Source organism: Macrobrachium rosenbergii, chromosome 27 (genome assembly GCF_040412425.1).
Source record: "Macrobrachium rosenbergii isolate ZJJX-2024 chromosome 27, ASM4041242v1, whole genome shotgun sequence".
Classification (NCBI taxonomy): domain Eukaryota; kingdom Metazoa; phylum Arthropoda; class Malacostraca; order Decapoda; family Palaemonidae; genus Macrobrachium; species Macrobrachium rosenbergii.
Window position 1 is genome coordinate 40,582,009 of NC_089767.1, and position 15,000 is coordinate 40,597,008.

At 35.4% G+C, this 15,000-nt stretch overlaps 4 protein-coding genes across 6 annotated transcripts in view; 1 reads left to right on the forward strand and 3 right to left on the reverse strand.

The window, feature by feature from the left end:
• LOC136853692 (uncharacterized) overlaps positions 1-4,044 on the reverse strand; it is a 5,384-nt gene extending 1,340 nt beyond the window's left edge. For both annotated transcript variants that reach the window (XR_010857528.1, XM_067129635.1), the window contains exons 1-4: positions 3,991-4,044; positions 1,605-2,094; positions 656-759; positions 274-362 (exon numbers count right to left, since the gene is read on the reverse strand). Coding sequence is in view for 1 of the 2 variants with exons in the window: in XM_067129635.1 (XP_066985736.1) it covers positions 274-362; positions 656-686 (120 nt within the window). In the remaining variant the exon portion in view is untranslated. The remainder of the gene's footprint in view (positions 1-273; positions 363-655; positions 760-1,604; positions 2,095-3,990) is intronic.
• The window catches only part of Lrp4 (LDL receptor related protein 4), a 409,566-nt gene that overhangs the window by 327,448 nt on the left and 67,118 nt on the right, over positions 1-15,000 (forward strand). The window lies entirely within an intron of this gene.
• Positions 6,911-10,731, reverse strand: LOC136853699 (uncharacterized). The gene is made up of 5 exons (XM_067129643.1): positions 10,554-10,731; positions 9,773-9,889; positions 9,308-9,405; positions 8,891-9,034; positions 6,911-7,189 (listed from the first exon to the last, which is right to left on the reverse strand). The coding sequence occupies exons 1-4, from the start codon at positions 10,711-10,713 to the stop codon at positions 8,990-8,992; spliced, it is 420 nt and encodes a 139-aa protein (XP_066985744.1). The 5' UTR covers positions 10,714-10,731; the 3' UTR covers positions 6,911-7,189; positions 8,891-8,989.
• LOC136853688 (uncharacterized) overlaps positions 13,794-15,000 on the reverse strand; it is a 6,681-nt gene continuing 5,474 nt past the window's right edge. The window contains exons 5-6 of the mRNA XM_067129630.1: positions 14,493-14,639; positions 13,794-13,907 (exon numbers count right to left, since the gene is read on the reverse strand). Of these exons, the coding sequence (XP_066985731.1) occupies positions 13,839-13,907; positions 14,493-14,639 (216 nt within the window). The 3' untranslated portion in view covers positions 13,794-13,838. The remainder of the gene's footprint in view (positions 13,908-14,492; positions 14,640-15,000) is intronic.

The window sequence follows — 15,000 nt, forward strand, 5'->3', positions numbered from 1 at the left end:
ATTAGTTTAATTGTTATGGATGTATGTATGTACTCGTACGTACGTATGTATGTACGGATGTTCTTGTTGAAGCTTTGGTGGGAAAGAGAGTAAGTTACACTTTTGTTCACTCTAATAAATTTTAAATGAAATTTTTCTCCTTTGAGTTTAAGTGGTTTTGCGTGTGCACACATTCATGTTTTACGTTTGTAGATGATTAAGAATGCACACACACATACACACACACACACACTTGGCTAGGAGGTGGGGTGGGGGAGGGGAAGACTGACTTACAAGATTCATATTTTCGAGAACAGCCTTCATGATGCAAAATGCCACATTCTTTCCTCCATTGGTCTCTTCTCTGATCGCCTTCAGCATCTCTGCAATTGACACATGAATGACTAAATGCATATTTCACAAACATTTCTATATATGGAATGGGATTTTTGATTTTTTATATTCAAAATCTAAATCATGGTATGGATTTTCGCCCTGTCAGAAAATAACTCTTTTGAAATCACTAGGTATAGCAAGCCACTCTAAATGCATTTGATTAATATAAGAAAATAACTCGCATGCAGTGTAATGACTAGTTAAAGCTGCTTGCAGGAAGGCACGAACTCTCGCTCGTACCATTACCATGACTATAATATTAATAACAATGTTAACTTACCTGGGAGGCATTGTTGGCGATATTCGCTCATGTTTTGTGGGGCATCAAGGCGTTCATGCAGGTGCCTGCGTTATCTGCGCAGTTTTTCTCACTGCAAGCCGCTCCTGCAAGAATATAAGAAGACTAGCAGATACTCGCTGTCGCTTGCATTTGCTAGTTCCCATACCCATACCCATACCCATATCTGTAACATACCCACATCCATACCCATACCCGTCTTCAGCCCCAGAAGCCTCCGGACACGCGCACACAGACTGACAGAGACAGAAAGGCAGCCAAGGAAATTAATATTGGAAGATATTCATTGATAGCACGACACCAAAGGTTGAAATAAATGAAAATAAGGTGTTATGTATTTGTCTGAAATCGATGTCATTTGAAGTAACTCTGGATGGTGAAGTTTCTAGGTTTTACTATTATGTATGGGACATTTTTTTAGTTGTATTTTAATGGAAGGGACTTTTTTAGGTTGTATTTTAATAGCAGGGACTTTTCTATGTTTTGTTATAATGTATGGGACGTTTTAGGTTTATTATAATGCAAGGGACTTTTTAGGTTTTATTATAATTTAAGGGACGTTTTTAGGTTTTATTATAATGTAAGGGACGTTTTTAGGTTTTATTTTAATTTAAGGGACGTTTTCAGGTTTTATTATAATGTAAGGGACGTTTTTGAGGTATTTTAATGGAAGGGACGTTTTTGAGGTGTTTCAATGTAAGGGACTTTTTGAGTTTTTAATTGTAATGTAAGTAACGTTTTTTAGGTTTCATTTTAATGTAAGGGACGCTTCTAGTTTTCATGATAATGCAAGAGTCAGATGACACTGATGTCATGTATACCAAATTAAAACGGTACTGAGTTACAATACATTAAGTGGCTGCAACTTGCAACTTCTACCGTAGGGCAGACGATAAAACCACTGCGTGGAAGTGTGGAGCCCGTCACGTACCATAAACGTCCAAGACGATGTCACTGAGCTTTGGTATTCCATTCGCGCGCAGTTTTTCTTTGATGTTCCGGAACATCGTCTGGACGACGTCCACTGGATTGAACGTCGCCCTACGAAGCATTTTCACGCCCACCGACTGTTCCTGTTGAAGGAGGGCGCCAGTCTTGTTGCCGACCTTGGCGTCTGTTGCGTTGCCTCCGCATGTCGAGCCCGCTGTGGTTGTTGCGTTGTCACGCCTGCCGAAAAACGATCCAAGTATGCCAGAGATCCTGTCGAAGAACATCTTCGGGCTGGGGAGTCCTCCTTCGCCGGTTTGGGAGGTGTCCGGTAATCCCGGTGTCTGTCCGGTTCCCGAGAGCCTTCGGAATACGTCGAGGGTTCCGCTGCCTTCGTCCGCTTGCGTGGGGCTCGCTCTGATGATCCCCAGGGAACTGGAGAGGAGCACCAAGTAGAAGACAGGGCGTCTCATGGTGGTTTCTTGAGGTGTCCCCTTCCGGAGAGAGAATCATTTTAGCATGGAATGAAGTGCTTGAATAGAAAAGAAGGTAGAAACCATTATAAGTCTAAGAAACAGGAGATCAGCGCCTGCCCTATGAGCCTACAGAGACCCAGGCGGACTTTGACTTTAACTATACATACATACATACATATATATATATGTATGTATATATATATATATATATATATATATATATATATATATATATATATATATTTGTATGTGTATGAGTAATATATGAAACAGCTGACGAAGTAAAAGCTTGTCTTCTTTTTAGTTTTCTCTTAGTCACCAGTTAAACGATGACCAGTACCTTTATCTGTTGTCGTGTTTCTATCCTGTGAAAACCTGGAGTCATTATATACCTCGTGAGCTTCTCTCAGATGTAACGTTTTCCTGCAACTTGCACATGACTGTCAAAATTTTGTATCGCTTTATTTCGGTTTCGTGTTATCTTTGTAATACAGTTTCATCTGAGTTTTGCTGATGGGAGTGTATGTGTGTGTGTGTGTATTATTTTTACATTCGATGGATTCCATGCTTGGTTAACTTAGTGTTCATGAGGTGTTTATTCTACAAGGTGCCCCACAAAAAAACAGGATATTTTAGATTTACATTACGTATTTTACACACGTATTTTGCTTTATCAATGAATTGAAAAAATTAACTAACATAAATTTTCTAATTCCTTTTTCTATTATTCCAAGATGCCGCAGTTATTAAGTTTTTGTTCTGTTTTAACAATGTTTCCTGTTAATAACACAACTGTTTTCTGTTTACAGCAGTTGAATAAACAGTACGAAATTTCCTTGTTTTTTGTGGGGCACCCTGTATTAATAAATTATGCTTCGAGTGAGACCATTCATTTCGTGGATTTTCTAACGGAAAGAACATTGTTAACCAATTTTTTAACGTTCATATTTCTTAAAAGGTTAATAGAAAATGTGTATGAAATATACATTTATATAATATAACTTGTTTTATTATTTCATGCTCTTTCGGTTGGACAGGAAACGTGACTTTGTAGTTATCTCCTACACATAGGCTTTCGTTAACCTAACATCATGATTGAACTTATCATTGTAGTTTTCAGTCAGCTGTTCTTTCAAACGATGTACCTCTAAAATCTTAATCTAGTTATTTCAACGACACATTTAGGAATGACCTGTGGAAAATTATGTCACTTTTGAATTTCCATTACATTGTTTGTGTTAATGGCTTGAATATCGCTTCCTCGCTTAAATATACGGTAATCACTTCCATGGTTTTAAAATTTATTTGAGTATAAATTAAATGACCGAACAGAAAATATTTTTTCATGTAGAATCTCAAGGAGTTTTAAGTTACTTCTTGATTCAGTATTAGATCTGAAAGGTTAAAACCATTGTAACAAACATATATTAGCGATTTTTTCCATTTCAACGAAAGGAGACGAATCTTAGCTCTTGTGAGAGTCGAGAGTCTAAACCTCCTGGTCCATAGAATGTGTTTAACTGCATGTATGCATACATTTATACCAACATTCAGCTAAGGCCACAGGAAAAATAAAAGTACCAAGCGCTTCCGTGTTATTTCAGCACATTTTCAAGGTGCACGAAAGCACCTGACACTTTTTCATTTTCCCGTACCCCCTAGCTGAATATATTCGTCACACGCTGTTGTCAAATGACATATGATCAAGTATAACTACCCCTAGCTGAATATATTCGTCACACGCTATTATTAAATGATGTATGATCAAGTATAACTACCCCTAGCTGAATATATCATCACACGCTATTACTGGATGACATATGATCATGTACAGTATACCTATATTAAAATGGGTTCCTTGGGGCCAGATACTGAACGCGTGCACAACATAACTCGAGTGAAGCTTTGTCTTACCTTTTAGGCTATGGCGTCGCAGCAGAGAATACTTTACGCAGTGAGCGACTGAGTGTTGTACTTAAAAACTAAACGAGATAGCATGCTTTATATACCTCTTTTGAGTCCTCAAAAGGCCACATTATTGCCATGCTTATCGCCAAGGTGATGCACATCGGTGGTCTCTAAAGTCCGGTAGTGTTTCCTCTTATTTGTTCGGCTGTAGTTCCTAAGAGGGCCTTGGGTTACTTACTAAAACTCTCTCTCTCTCTCTCTCTCTCTCTCTTTCTTATCTCTCTTTGTTTTATCTATTTGTTCGGCTGCAGTTCTCAAGAGGGCCTTGGGCTACCTAGCAAAACTCTCTCTCTCTCTCTCTCTCTCTCTCTCTCTCTCTCTCTCTCTCTCTCTCTCTCTCTCTTCTTGTTTTATTTATTTGTTCGGCTGTAGTTCTTAAGAGGGCCTTGGGTTACTTACTAAAACTCTCTCTCTCTCTCTCTCTCTCTCTCTCTCTCTTCTCTTCTCTTCGTTTTATCATTTATGAACCAATTCCTCCGTTTTTAAATGATTTATTACAAGCATTGAATCTGGTTAGGAAGTGATTAAAAAAAACTATTTCACACCGTGATAGGATTGAACTAATGCGCACTAGCAAAAGTGAGCTGAGCGCTAAGTTCACTACTATGTATTAACGTGCTTGGGTTCGAATCCTACCAGGGAAGGAAAGGGACCCTTCCTTTATTTTCCCTCTGGTTTCAAGGCTTGTAGTGATAAGCTTATCCAAAACGTTTAACGAAATTGAGAAGTTACGAGGGCACTGCAGCTGGTAAAGATATTTATTATACACACATACACACAAACAAATGTATATATATATATATGTGTATATATATACATTTGTATTATAAATATGCATATATATACAGTATATATATATATATATATGGTTCATCTTCATTATAATAATAATAATATAATAATAAAGAAATGTGAATTAATATTATAATTGTAAAACTCTACGGATATTGTACGATATGTTTCGTTAATATTCGGCTCGGCTCACACCCTTATTACGTATGCCCGTCTTATTGTATTCGTTAATCTCTTGTAACAAACAGTGATGTTTTGTACATAAGAAGTACAGTTCAAATTACCTTCATTTGGGAACACTTGCGTAGCTTTTTTTACGATTGATTTTTTTCTTCCTCAAAAAAGGGTGTGATATGTAAAGATTCATTTACGAATCCAAACTATTATTAATTTACGTATTCTTATTTTTCTTACTCTCACTAGGTCGAAATTTGGCAATTCGGGATTGCTGATATTCTTCGTAAAAGCAACCTGATATTTCTTACAGCCATCGCTCCATGACCAAAAATTCGCACGTAGGTGGGTAGTGCCGTCAGTGGGTACTGTAGGCATTACTTAAGGTTCTTGGCAGCGTGCCTTCGGGCCCTAGCTGCAACCCCTTTCGTTCCTTTTACTGTACCTCCTTTCATATTCTCTTTCTTCCATCTTACTTTCACCCTCTCCTAGCAGTTGATTCATGGTGCAATTGCTTTGAGGTTTTCCTCCTGTTACACCTTTCGAAACCTTTTACTGTCAATTTCCATTTCAGCGCTGAATGACCTCGTAGGTCCCAGTGCTTGGAATTTAGTCTAAATTCTATAAATTCAATTCAATGACCAAAAAATTACAAATTTTCAAAGTTTATCGTAATGTTGCCTATCATAAGAGAGGACATTCTTTTAATGCAAATTTTAGGAACACCTATAATCTTTCCAGTTTCGCTCCTTTCCGATCACACTTGCTACCTGTTTCCAGCTTGCAGGTGGTCACTGAACTAGGGAAAGGTATGAGGCGTGCTATTTTTCTTTCTCGGGAACCAGATTGTTTATCAGGTCTTACGGTTGCACGCAATACTTAATATGCATGCTATTATTTAAATGCATTTTCTTTTTCTTTTTTTATTTGGAGACATTTTCTGATCACCTGCGTTATGTTATTTTTGTGTAATGGAAGAAATTTTTTTATACTTTCAGGAATAGCAGTTTCATTGTCACGAAATAATGGCGGATGTAAATATTCTTTTGCAGTCTTTCTTATAAGAATGACTTCTTAGATATTTCTCTCAAGTTTTTAAGAATCTCCCATTAAGATTTTTTTTCTTAAACGTTTATTGTTTCGTTTCTATCGCGTCATGTTCATAAGAGATTATATTTTTCCACCTTTATTTTATAACTGAAAATTTTGTTTATTCAAAAGGACCAAAAATTTCTGAGGACTTTACTGTATTTAATTAATTAGTTGATAAAATATGATAATTGATAATATATTTAATTATATATTATATATATATTGATAAAATATGATAATTGATGAATATATATATATATATATATATATATATATGTATATATATATATATATATATATATATATATATATATATATATATATATATATATATATATATACAGAGAATTGTAGCATTATTTATTTTCGTATGTGATTTTTCCCTTGAAAATCTGGAAACTTTCGCAATGTACAATCTTCTCATATAAAGCCTCGTTTTTTCACTATATTGTTAAGGTAGAATTTAAAATCAGCTTTGTTTTTAATAAAACGCTAAATTAGTGTCTTTTAGTTGCAGTTGTTATTGTACATGAAAATAAAACAAAATAACCCAGTAGTCATTGGAGCCAGTCTCTCTCTCTCTCTCTCTCTCTCTCTCTCTCTCTCTCTCTCTACTCTGTTTAAATAGTTAATTTTATATCTCATCATTAATTTTATATCTCTTTGTATATAGATTTGACATAAATCTCTCTCTCTCTCTCTCTCTCTCTCTCTCTCTCTCTCTCTCTCTGTAGCTCACTTATTTACATACTTAATTTTGTCTGTCGTATTCTTTAAAAAAATTTTTTTTTAAATTTCAGTATTTTTTTTTAACAATTTCAGTCCCTAGTCAGAGCCCTTGTTATCCTAGTAACTATAACTTAGTCTCCACATCCTAGTTTTTATAAGAACTTCTACACAGTGCTTCGAGGAAGGTCTCACAGCCTCGTCTTCACAGTAGGTGGAATTCCCAGCGGTTCATGGCCGCCGTCTCCTGTCTTCCTCCGTCAGCAGTTAGTTTCTACTTCGCTGGCTTAGCAGCAGCTGCGGCCTTGGAGTCTGCGCATGTCTTCAGGAGACAGACTTGGTATCCGATCTTACTTCCGATCTGTAATAATACGGTCGTTTTAGTTGTCTGCAAAAGAAAAGTGTTGAGATGGCTTTGTCTGTTCGCTCTCAGGTCTTAAAAACTGCTGAGGCTAGAGGGCTGCAAATTGGTAAGTTGATCATCCACACTCCAATCATCAAACATACCAAATTGCAGCCCTCTAGCCTCAGTAGTTTTTATTTTATCTAAGTTTAAGGTTAGCCATGGTGCGTCTGGCACCGCCGAATCCAATTCCTGAGGCGTCGCCGACGCGCCTTCGCTTGACCGCATCTGAGGAGCAACTGAACGCTGCCCGGTCGTAGCTGAGAGTTTCATACTGCAGCACATCGAGAGTTTCATACAGAATTATACGCTGTACAGAAAACTCGATTACGCCGAAGAAACTTCGGCGAATTTTTTACTTGTTAATCATTGGGACTGAGAAGTACCCCTTACCTATTTTCAATCAGGTAGGGTCAATTAAGGTGTGTCAAGTTTAAGATGATAATTCTCAATGTTTTCAGTGTATACTGTGACGTTTACGCCCATTAATTGATTTCACTCTGCTTTGTTTGTCAGAATTGCACCATTGCAAGATGAACAGATTGAAACATTTGAAGACTGTGTAAAAATTTTCACGTTTTCGTCATTTAAATATATTACAGTTGTAAATTTTTGCTTTTATTTCTGTGTCTGTACAAATTTTAAGGTTCGTTTGCAGCTGATACCCGTATTTATTTGTAAGATCTGAATCTTCTGAATCTTCACAAAAAAAAACTGCTTAAGATAAACTTTATAGTATTTTCTGTGGTGCACAGAGGTTTGAACATATAATGGATAGAAAGTAATTTCCTTACTTCATACTCTTGCGATTCTACCTGAACCGATATGCAACAAATTCTCCCAAATTCTCTAGAGAGGTGGGCCATTTTGCATAGTGCGGCTTTCAACACCGCGTCCATTTTAGCCCGCCATTACCACACTTATTAGATTATATAAAAGCAAAGAAGTAAAACATGCGCCTAAGTTTCTTCGGCGCAATCGAGTTTTCTGTACAGCCGCTACAGCATACAATCAAGGCCACCAAAAAATTTATCTATCTTTCGGTGGTCAGGGTATAATGTTGTATGAGCCGCGGCCCATGTAACTTTAACCGCGGCCCGGTGGTGGCCTATATCGTTGCCAGAAGCACGATCATGGCTAACTTTAACCTTAAATAAAATAAAAACTACTGAGGCTAGAGGGCTGCAATTTGGTATGTTTGATGATTGGAGGGTGGATGATCAACGTACCAATTTGCAGCCCTCTAGCCTCGGTAGTTTTTAAGATCTGAGGGCGGGCAGAAAATGTGCCGACGGACAGACAAAGCCGGCACAGTCCGATGCTGGTCTCAAGCAGCCTGATTCTCTTTGGGAACAATACATGTTTGTTTGGAGAATGCAAAATGAAAAAAGAAGTGTAGTTCAATAATAGTCATCTTTTTGTCGTCTCAAATAGGTTTCTAATCTCTTCGTCGTCACAAACTGATAATAATAATAATAATAATAATAATAATAATAATAATAATAATAATAATAATAATAATAATAATAATAGCTAGACATAATTCTTAATTTTTGCAGTCAAGTTGTGTTCCTTGTATATGGCCCTGAGCTGAAATAAAATTTATTATTATTATTATTATTATTATTATTATTATTATTATTATTAAAGGGCACTCACCGTGAAGTTTTCCTTTGTGGGGGTACACACTTGCCCGTCGCAACAGAGCTGACTATGGCCTGCCTGACGGTGCCCAGGTTCTTATCCTAACGACTTTGTTCAGGTAGTTGAGCTGTTCTGCTTCGGGTCGTTCTCTACGTACGTCTGTTTGAGGGGTGAGTGTTTGAGATATATATATATATATATATATATATATATATATATATATATATATATATATATATATATATATATATATATATATATATATATATATATATATATATATATATATATATTAAATGTTATAAATCATAAAATCCAAACACAGGGAGACCCAGTTAATCTATGCGATCAGTGAATGAATGCGTTAATTATAATTTATATTTCGTTTAATTATATTAGATATTTATTTCATACAGAAGAAATTATTCTTACGATATTCATCGCTTGGAACCTCTTTTTGTCCGTGCACTCGGCTATCATTCCCATGATCACTTTGTGTGGCTCGCTTCCTTGTAGAATTTCCCTTATGTCTAGAAAAAAATATATATATATAATTCTTTGGAATTTATTCTCTTGAAATATGCAAAACCACTTATTATTTTTCTTTTAGGTTACGTATTGTGGTCCTTAAATAAAACGCTTGAAATGGGATTTTTATAATATGAGTATAATCATTTTGAATGTAATCACTGACTGCTTTTATATAATTCTCTAGAATTTTCTTCACTAGAAATATGTAAAAGCACTTATTTAAGTTGGACATTGCGGTCCTGAAATAAACACTTTGAAAGGGCATTTTTATAAAGCAAAGCACAAACCTTTTAAGATTGCAACCACTGACTTTTTATTCAAAAGGTATTACGTAAACACGCACAAGTAATAAGTAAAGCGCCTTACCACTGGGCTTTGGTTTGCATTCCTTCAGTATGAGACATTTGTCCACATTAGCTGGTGTCAAGTCTTGCATGCAAGTGGATGCTTCTTTAGCGCAGCCTTCCTGGCAACATGTTGCTTCTGCAGAGGGAAAAATAAGAATTATAGACATCACACACATTCATTCACACTTTTTTTTTTGGGGGGCAGTACTACCCCCAAAAGGGTTCACAACCCTCTTGTTAGGTTTTCCTGTACCTTGGGGCTCTCCACAGGACAGCAGTTGGTGTATGAATTTCTGACTCACTTGTATGGCCTAATGGGCAGCGCCCTTGCCTTTCAATTGAAAGACCTGGGTTCGATCCTGATGTGAGTCAGAAATTTATTTCTGTTCCATACGTGATTGTGTGTTAATTATTTCTAAATCAATATATATATATATATATATATATATATATATATATATATATATATATATATATATATATATATATATATATATATATATATATTTATTTTTTTAAATATATATATATATACATATATGTATATATATTTATATTTATATTTATACATATCAATATATATATATATATATATATATATATATATATATATATTTATATATGTTTGTATGTATGTACGTACAAAATGATATTCAAATAAATGCATGACATACAGACACACTTGAAACATACATAGCCCATATACTGTATCTATGCAAGAAAGTGCAAACCACGTAGCTTGAAGACATGCAGTGTAAATACCAATGAAGATAAAAAAAAACATCTGGAAAATGACTCACCTGTCAAGTTGCCTATGAATTCCGACGGGTCAGGGCAGTTCTCGTCTCCTCCTAGGATGCTCGAAAGGATTCCTTTGCCGTCCAGAAACGGTGGCCTTATGGCCTCTGTGGTCCCCAGGGCCAAGGAGAGGGACAGCAGGCTCACGAAAATGAGGTTCATCTCGGGATGCTGTGGGTAGAGGTCCTGTCAGTTTCCATTTTTGGAACAGAGTAGAGATTGAGGTGTGTTTTAAGCACTAGAGACACAAAAACTCTAAATCATTGCACGGATGGAATGTGTGTGTGTGTGTTTTGTATATGTATATATATATATATATATATATATATATATATATATATATATATATATATATATATATATACATACATATATATATATATATATATATATATATATATATATATATATATATACATATATATAATATTTTCCTGAATACACTTTTCACACTGTCACCTTAGGTCCAACCCCAAAATGGCATTAAGTTTAATCCTGGTCACTGTTGTAATATATATATATATATATATATATATATATATATATATATATATATATATATAAATATATATATATATATATATATATATATATATATATATAAATGTAATTAACTCTGGATGTAAAACTCCCGAGGTATAGTATCTTTTATTTTGACGGGTTTTTTTTCAGAGCATATAAAATTATTGACAAACTCATAAACACACACAAACACATAAATATATATACACACACACACACATATATATATATATATATATATATATATATATATATATATATGTGTGTGTGTGTGTGTGTGTGTGTGTGTGTGTGTGTTAGAATGCATATATACCTATTATACGTATAGAAGGAAATGTATGATGAGAGGAAAGAATCCCTTTACTTAAAGCTTAACGGAGGTACTCACGGCGTTCCTCAAGGCCTTATGCACCAAGTGCGATGTCACCCACCCCTGTCACTCCTTTTTATAGACTCCGGGAGTTGCGGAGCGAGCGACCAAGCGAAAACTGAAGGTGCTCGTTATACTCCACCTTACTCCTCCTCGGTATTGTAATCGGCTTCCCGTACCTTTGGGGAAGTTATTCGTCCTGAACATTCTGCTATGGGGATGGTGATGTGAGCGACCGGATATGATCTCCGATCGAGTACATTATTATTATTATTATTATTCATTATTATTATTATTGCTAAGAGATTCACAATTTCGTGAAAACAATCTGTGTAATAAAATCCAAAATTATATAGTAATTGTATTACTGTGTAAAATAAACTAACAAGACTTTTGAAGACTTAAACGGTGTTCCTCATCTGTGCTAACGTTTTGCATAGTAATACATTTTCTATATAATTGTGGATTTTATTACACATTATTATTATTATTATTATTATTATTATTATTATTATTATTATTATTATTATTATTATTATTATTATTATGTAATAAAAATACACAATTATATAGTAAATATATTACTATGTAAAATAGTAATATATTTACTATATAATTGTGGATTTTTATTACACATTGTTTTTCACGAAATTGTGAATATATTATTATTATTATTATTATTATTATTATTATTATTATTATTATTATTATTATTATTATTATTATTCAGTAGATGAAACCCATTCACACGGAACAAGCACACCAAAGGAACCATTGACTTGAAATTCTTTAAGCTTCCTTAGAATGCTGGTTTCAACCTCCCACCGCAGCAGACCCACCAACACTGCAGCAGTAACTGATCATGATACAGAACCAGTGATTTTTCATCGCCCTGGGTGAGACGCGAACCCCCCGCGACATCTGAGTGGCACGCCACGACACTAACCACTATACCAGCCGACCAGTATAGTTGAAGTACCGAGTTTTTCAGAGGAATGGGGATCATTCATTGTAATTGTTAGGTTTATACTTGTTTTCATTATCTCTGCATTATCATTGCTTTTGCTGTTTCGATCGCCAGCATTGTCTGTTAAGATAATGGTGATAATGTTCTGATTATATATTAGAATTAATGATCAGTTTTATTGTTTATGCTTTATATATTTTTAATTCTTTAGAAATTATGATAATAATGTTTTGATTATATACCAATATTAATGTGCAATTTTAGAGTATATGGTATATATAATTTTTAACTTAAAACACCGATATATCTTAGCTACTGTACCAATTCTTTTCTTCTTAATTGCACCAGGTCTTGGCGCTACCCTAACCAGTACCCCTGAGTTGGGTAGTGCCGTCAGTGCGCCTCATGCGGTGCGCTGCAGGTATTACTTAAGGTTCTTTGCAGGTGCCTTCGGCAACTAGCTGCAGCCCCTTTCGTTCCTTTTACTGTTCCTCCTTTCCTATTCTCTTTCTTCCATCTTACTTTCCAGCCCCTCCTAACAGTTGATTCATAGTGCAACTGCTTTGAGGTTTTCCTCCTGTTACACCTTTCAATCCTTTTACTGTCAATTTCCGTTTCAGCGCTGAATGACCCCATAGGTCCCAGTGCTTGGCCTTTGGCCTAAATTCTATATTTCATTTCAATTCATACCCTAACCAGTAGGTTCAAGTGACAGACGTTTTAATGCGAGTGACTAATTGTGATTTATTGTGATTCATCAGTTACATTGACAGTGTGCAGACGGTTTGAAGAGCTAGAAATAGTGTTGATTGTAAAGCTTTCTCTGTAGAGCATAATGGCATAAGGCTTGCAGTTATTCAACCTTCCGTCAGTCACATCGGCGACTGGTATTGTAACTGGTATTGTAACTGGTTCCTGAAATGCAGTTAAAAAAAGGGGGTTGCTTAATGGATCATAGGTAAACAAAAGAAGTGACTGTAGATATATATATATATATATCTATCTATATATATATATATATATATATATATATATATATATATATATATATATATATATATATATATATATATATATATATATATATATTGCTTATCTGGAAACCTAAGTAAAGATATTCTCTGATTATGAGTGTATCGAATGCACAAGAAGAATCATGGTAGTCATATGGTACAATATTTAAAATGGTATACGATAGCATTTGTCAGAAAACTTTCCTTTGCAAATAAATTCCACTTGCAGGCACTTTGTTATAAATCCTTAAACCGTGACCCAAAAAGTTGCATAACGACAGTTCCTTCGCACAGATTCTTTTTAATCATTCTAACTGTTGTGACTAATATATATGACAAAAGGAATTATGATTTCCTAAGTGGTTTGCACTTACGGTAAGTTCAAAGTTGACGTCGGGCCAGAATCATTTGCCTTCTATTTTGGAGCCATGGAGTTCACGCAAGTTTTCGTCAAGCAGATTGAAGTCATCGCCATATCCATCATCTGAAATGGAAAAAATTGAGTGAAAAGACGAACCTACAAGATGTAGACTTTCCCCGACATTCTCTTCCGAGACAGGATTATAAAATTACCAATACCCTTCTTTTCTGACGGGCAAAAGCCGTGTCCCTTGTAATTTGCATACCATAGTTTGCACTTCGTATGCGATGTAGATTATCTGAACGTATTGCAACTGACAGGGTTCAGAAAGCGCAAAAGGTTTTGACTTGTCTTGAAAAGAAAATATGAAAATTACAGGGTGTACTTGTCTTGAAAATATATGATTTATGGGTTGCACTAGTCTTGATAAGAAAATATATGAATTACGGGTTCTACTTGTCTTGATAAGAAAATATATTAATTACGGGTTCTACTTGTCTTGATGAGAAAGTATATGAATTACGGTTTCTACCTATCTTGAAAAGAAAATATATGAATTAAGGGCTTGGTTTGTCTCAAAAAGAAAACATCTGAATTACAGCTTTTACTAGTCTTGAAGAGAAAATATATGAATTCCAGGTTTGACTTCAAAAGGAAACATCTGAATTACAGTTTTTACTTGTCTTGAAAAGAAAACATAAGACTGACCTTGAATTCTCCACTGGGCATGGCGCACGCTCCGGTCAGAGCTGCCAGCATGTCGTTCTTGGCCTTTTCGGTGAGGTCAGTGGACATGCCAATGCTCTTCTTCATCAGAGCCAGGTTGTTAGCTTTCATGTTGTCCGGTACGAACTCCTGCGGGGAAAGTGGAAAGCGTTACTTCGCACAATGATCAGAAACATTTATAGTCAAGCACCTCATGCAGCGTCCCTTCGGCCCCTAGCTGCAACCCCTTTCATTCCTTTTACTGTACCTCCGTTCATAATCTCTTCCTTCCATCTTATTGTCCACCCCCTCTAACGATTGTTTCAAGGTGCAACTGCGAGGTTTTCCTCCTGTTACACCTTTCGAACCTTCTAATTGTGAAATTCCCTTTCAGCGCTGAATGACCTCGTAGGTCCCAGCGCTTGGCTTTTGGCCTAAATTCTATGTCCTATTCTATTCTATTTCTTCCATTGTTATAGTTATGTTATAAATGAGCTAGAATTCGAGCAAT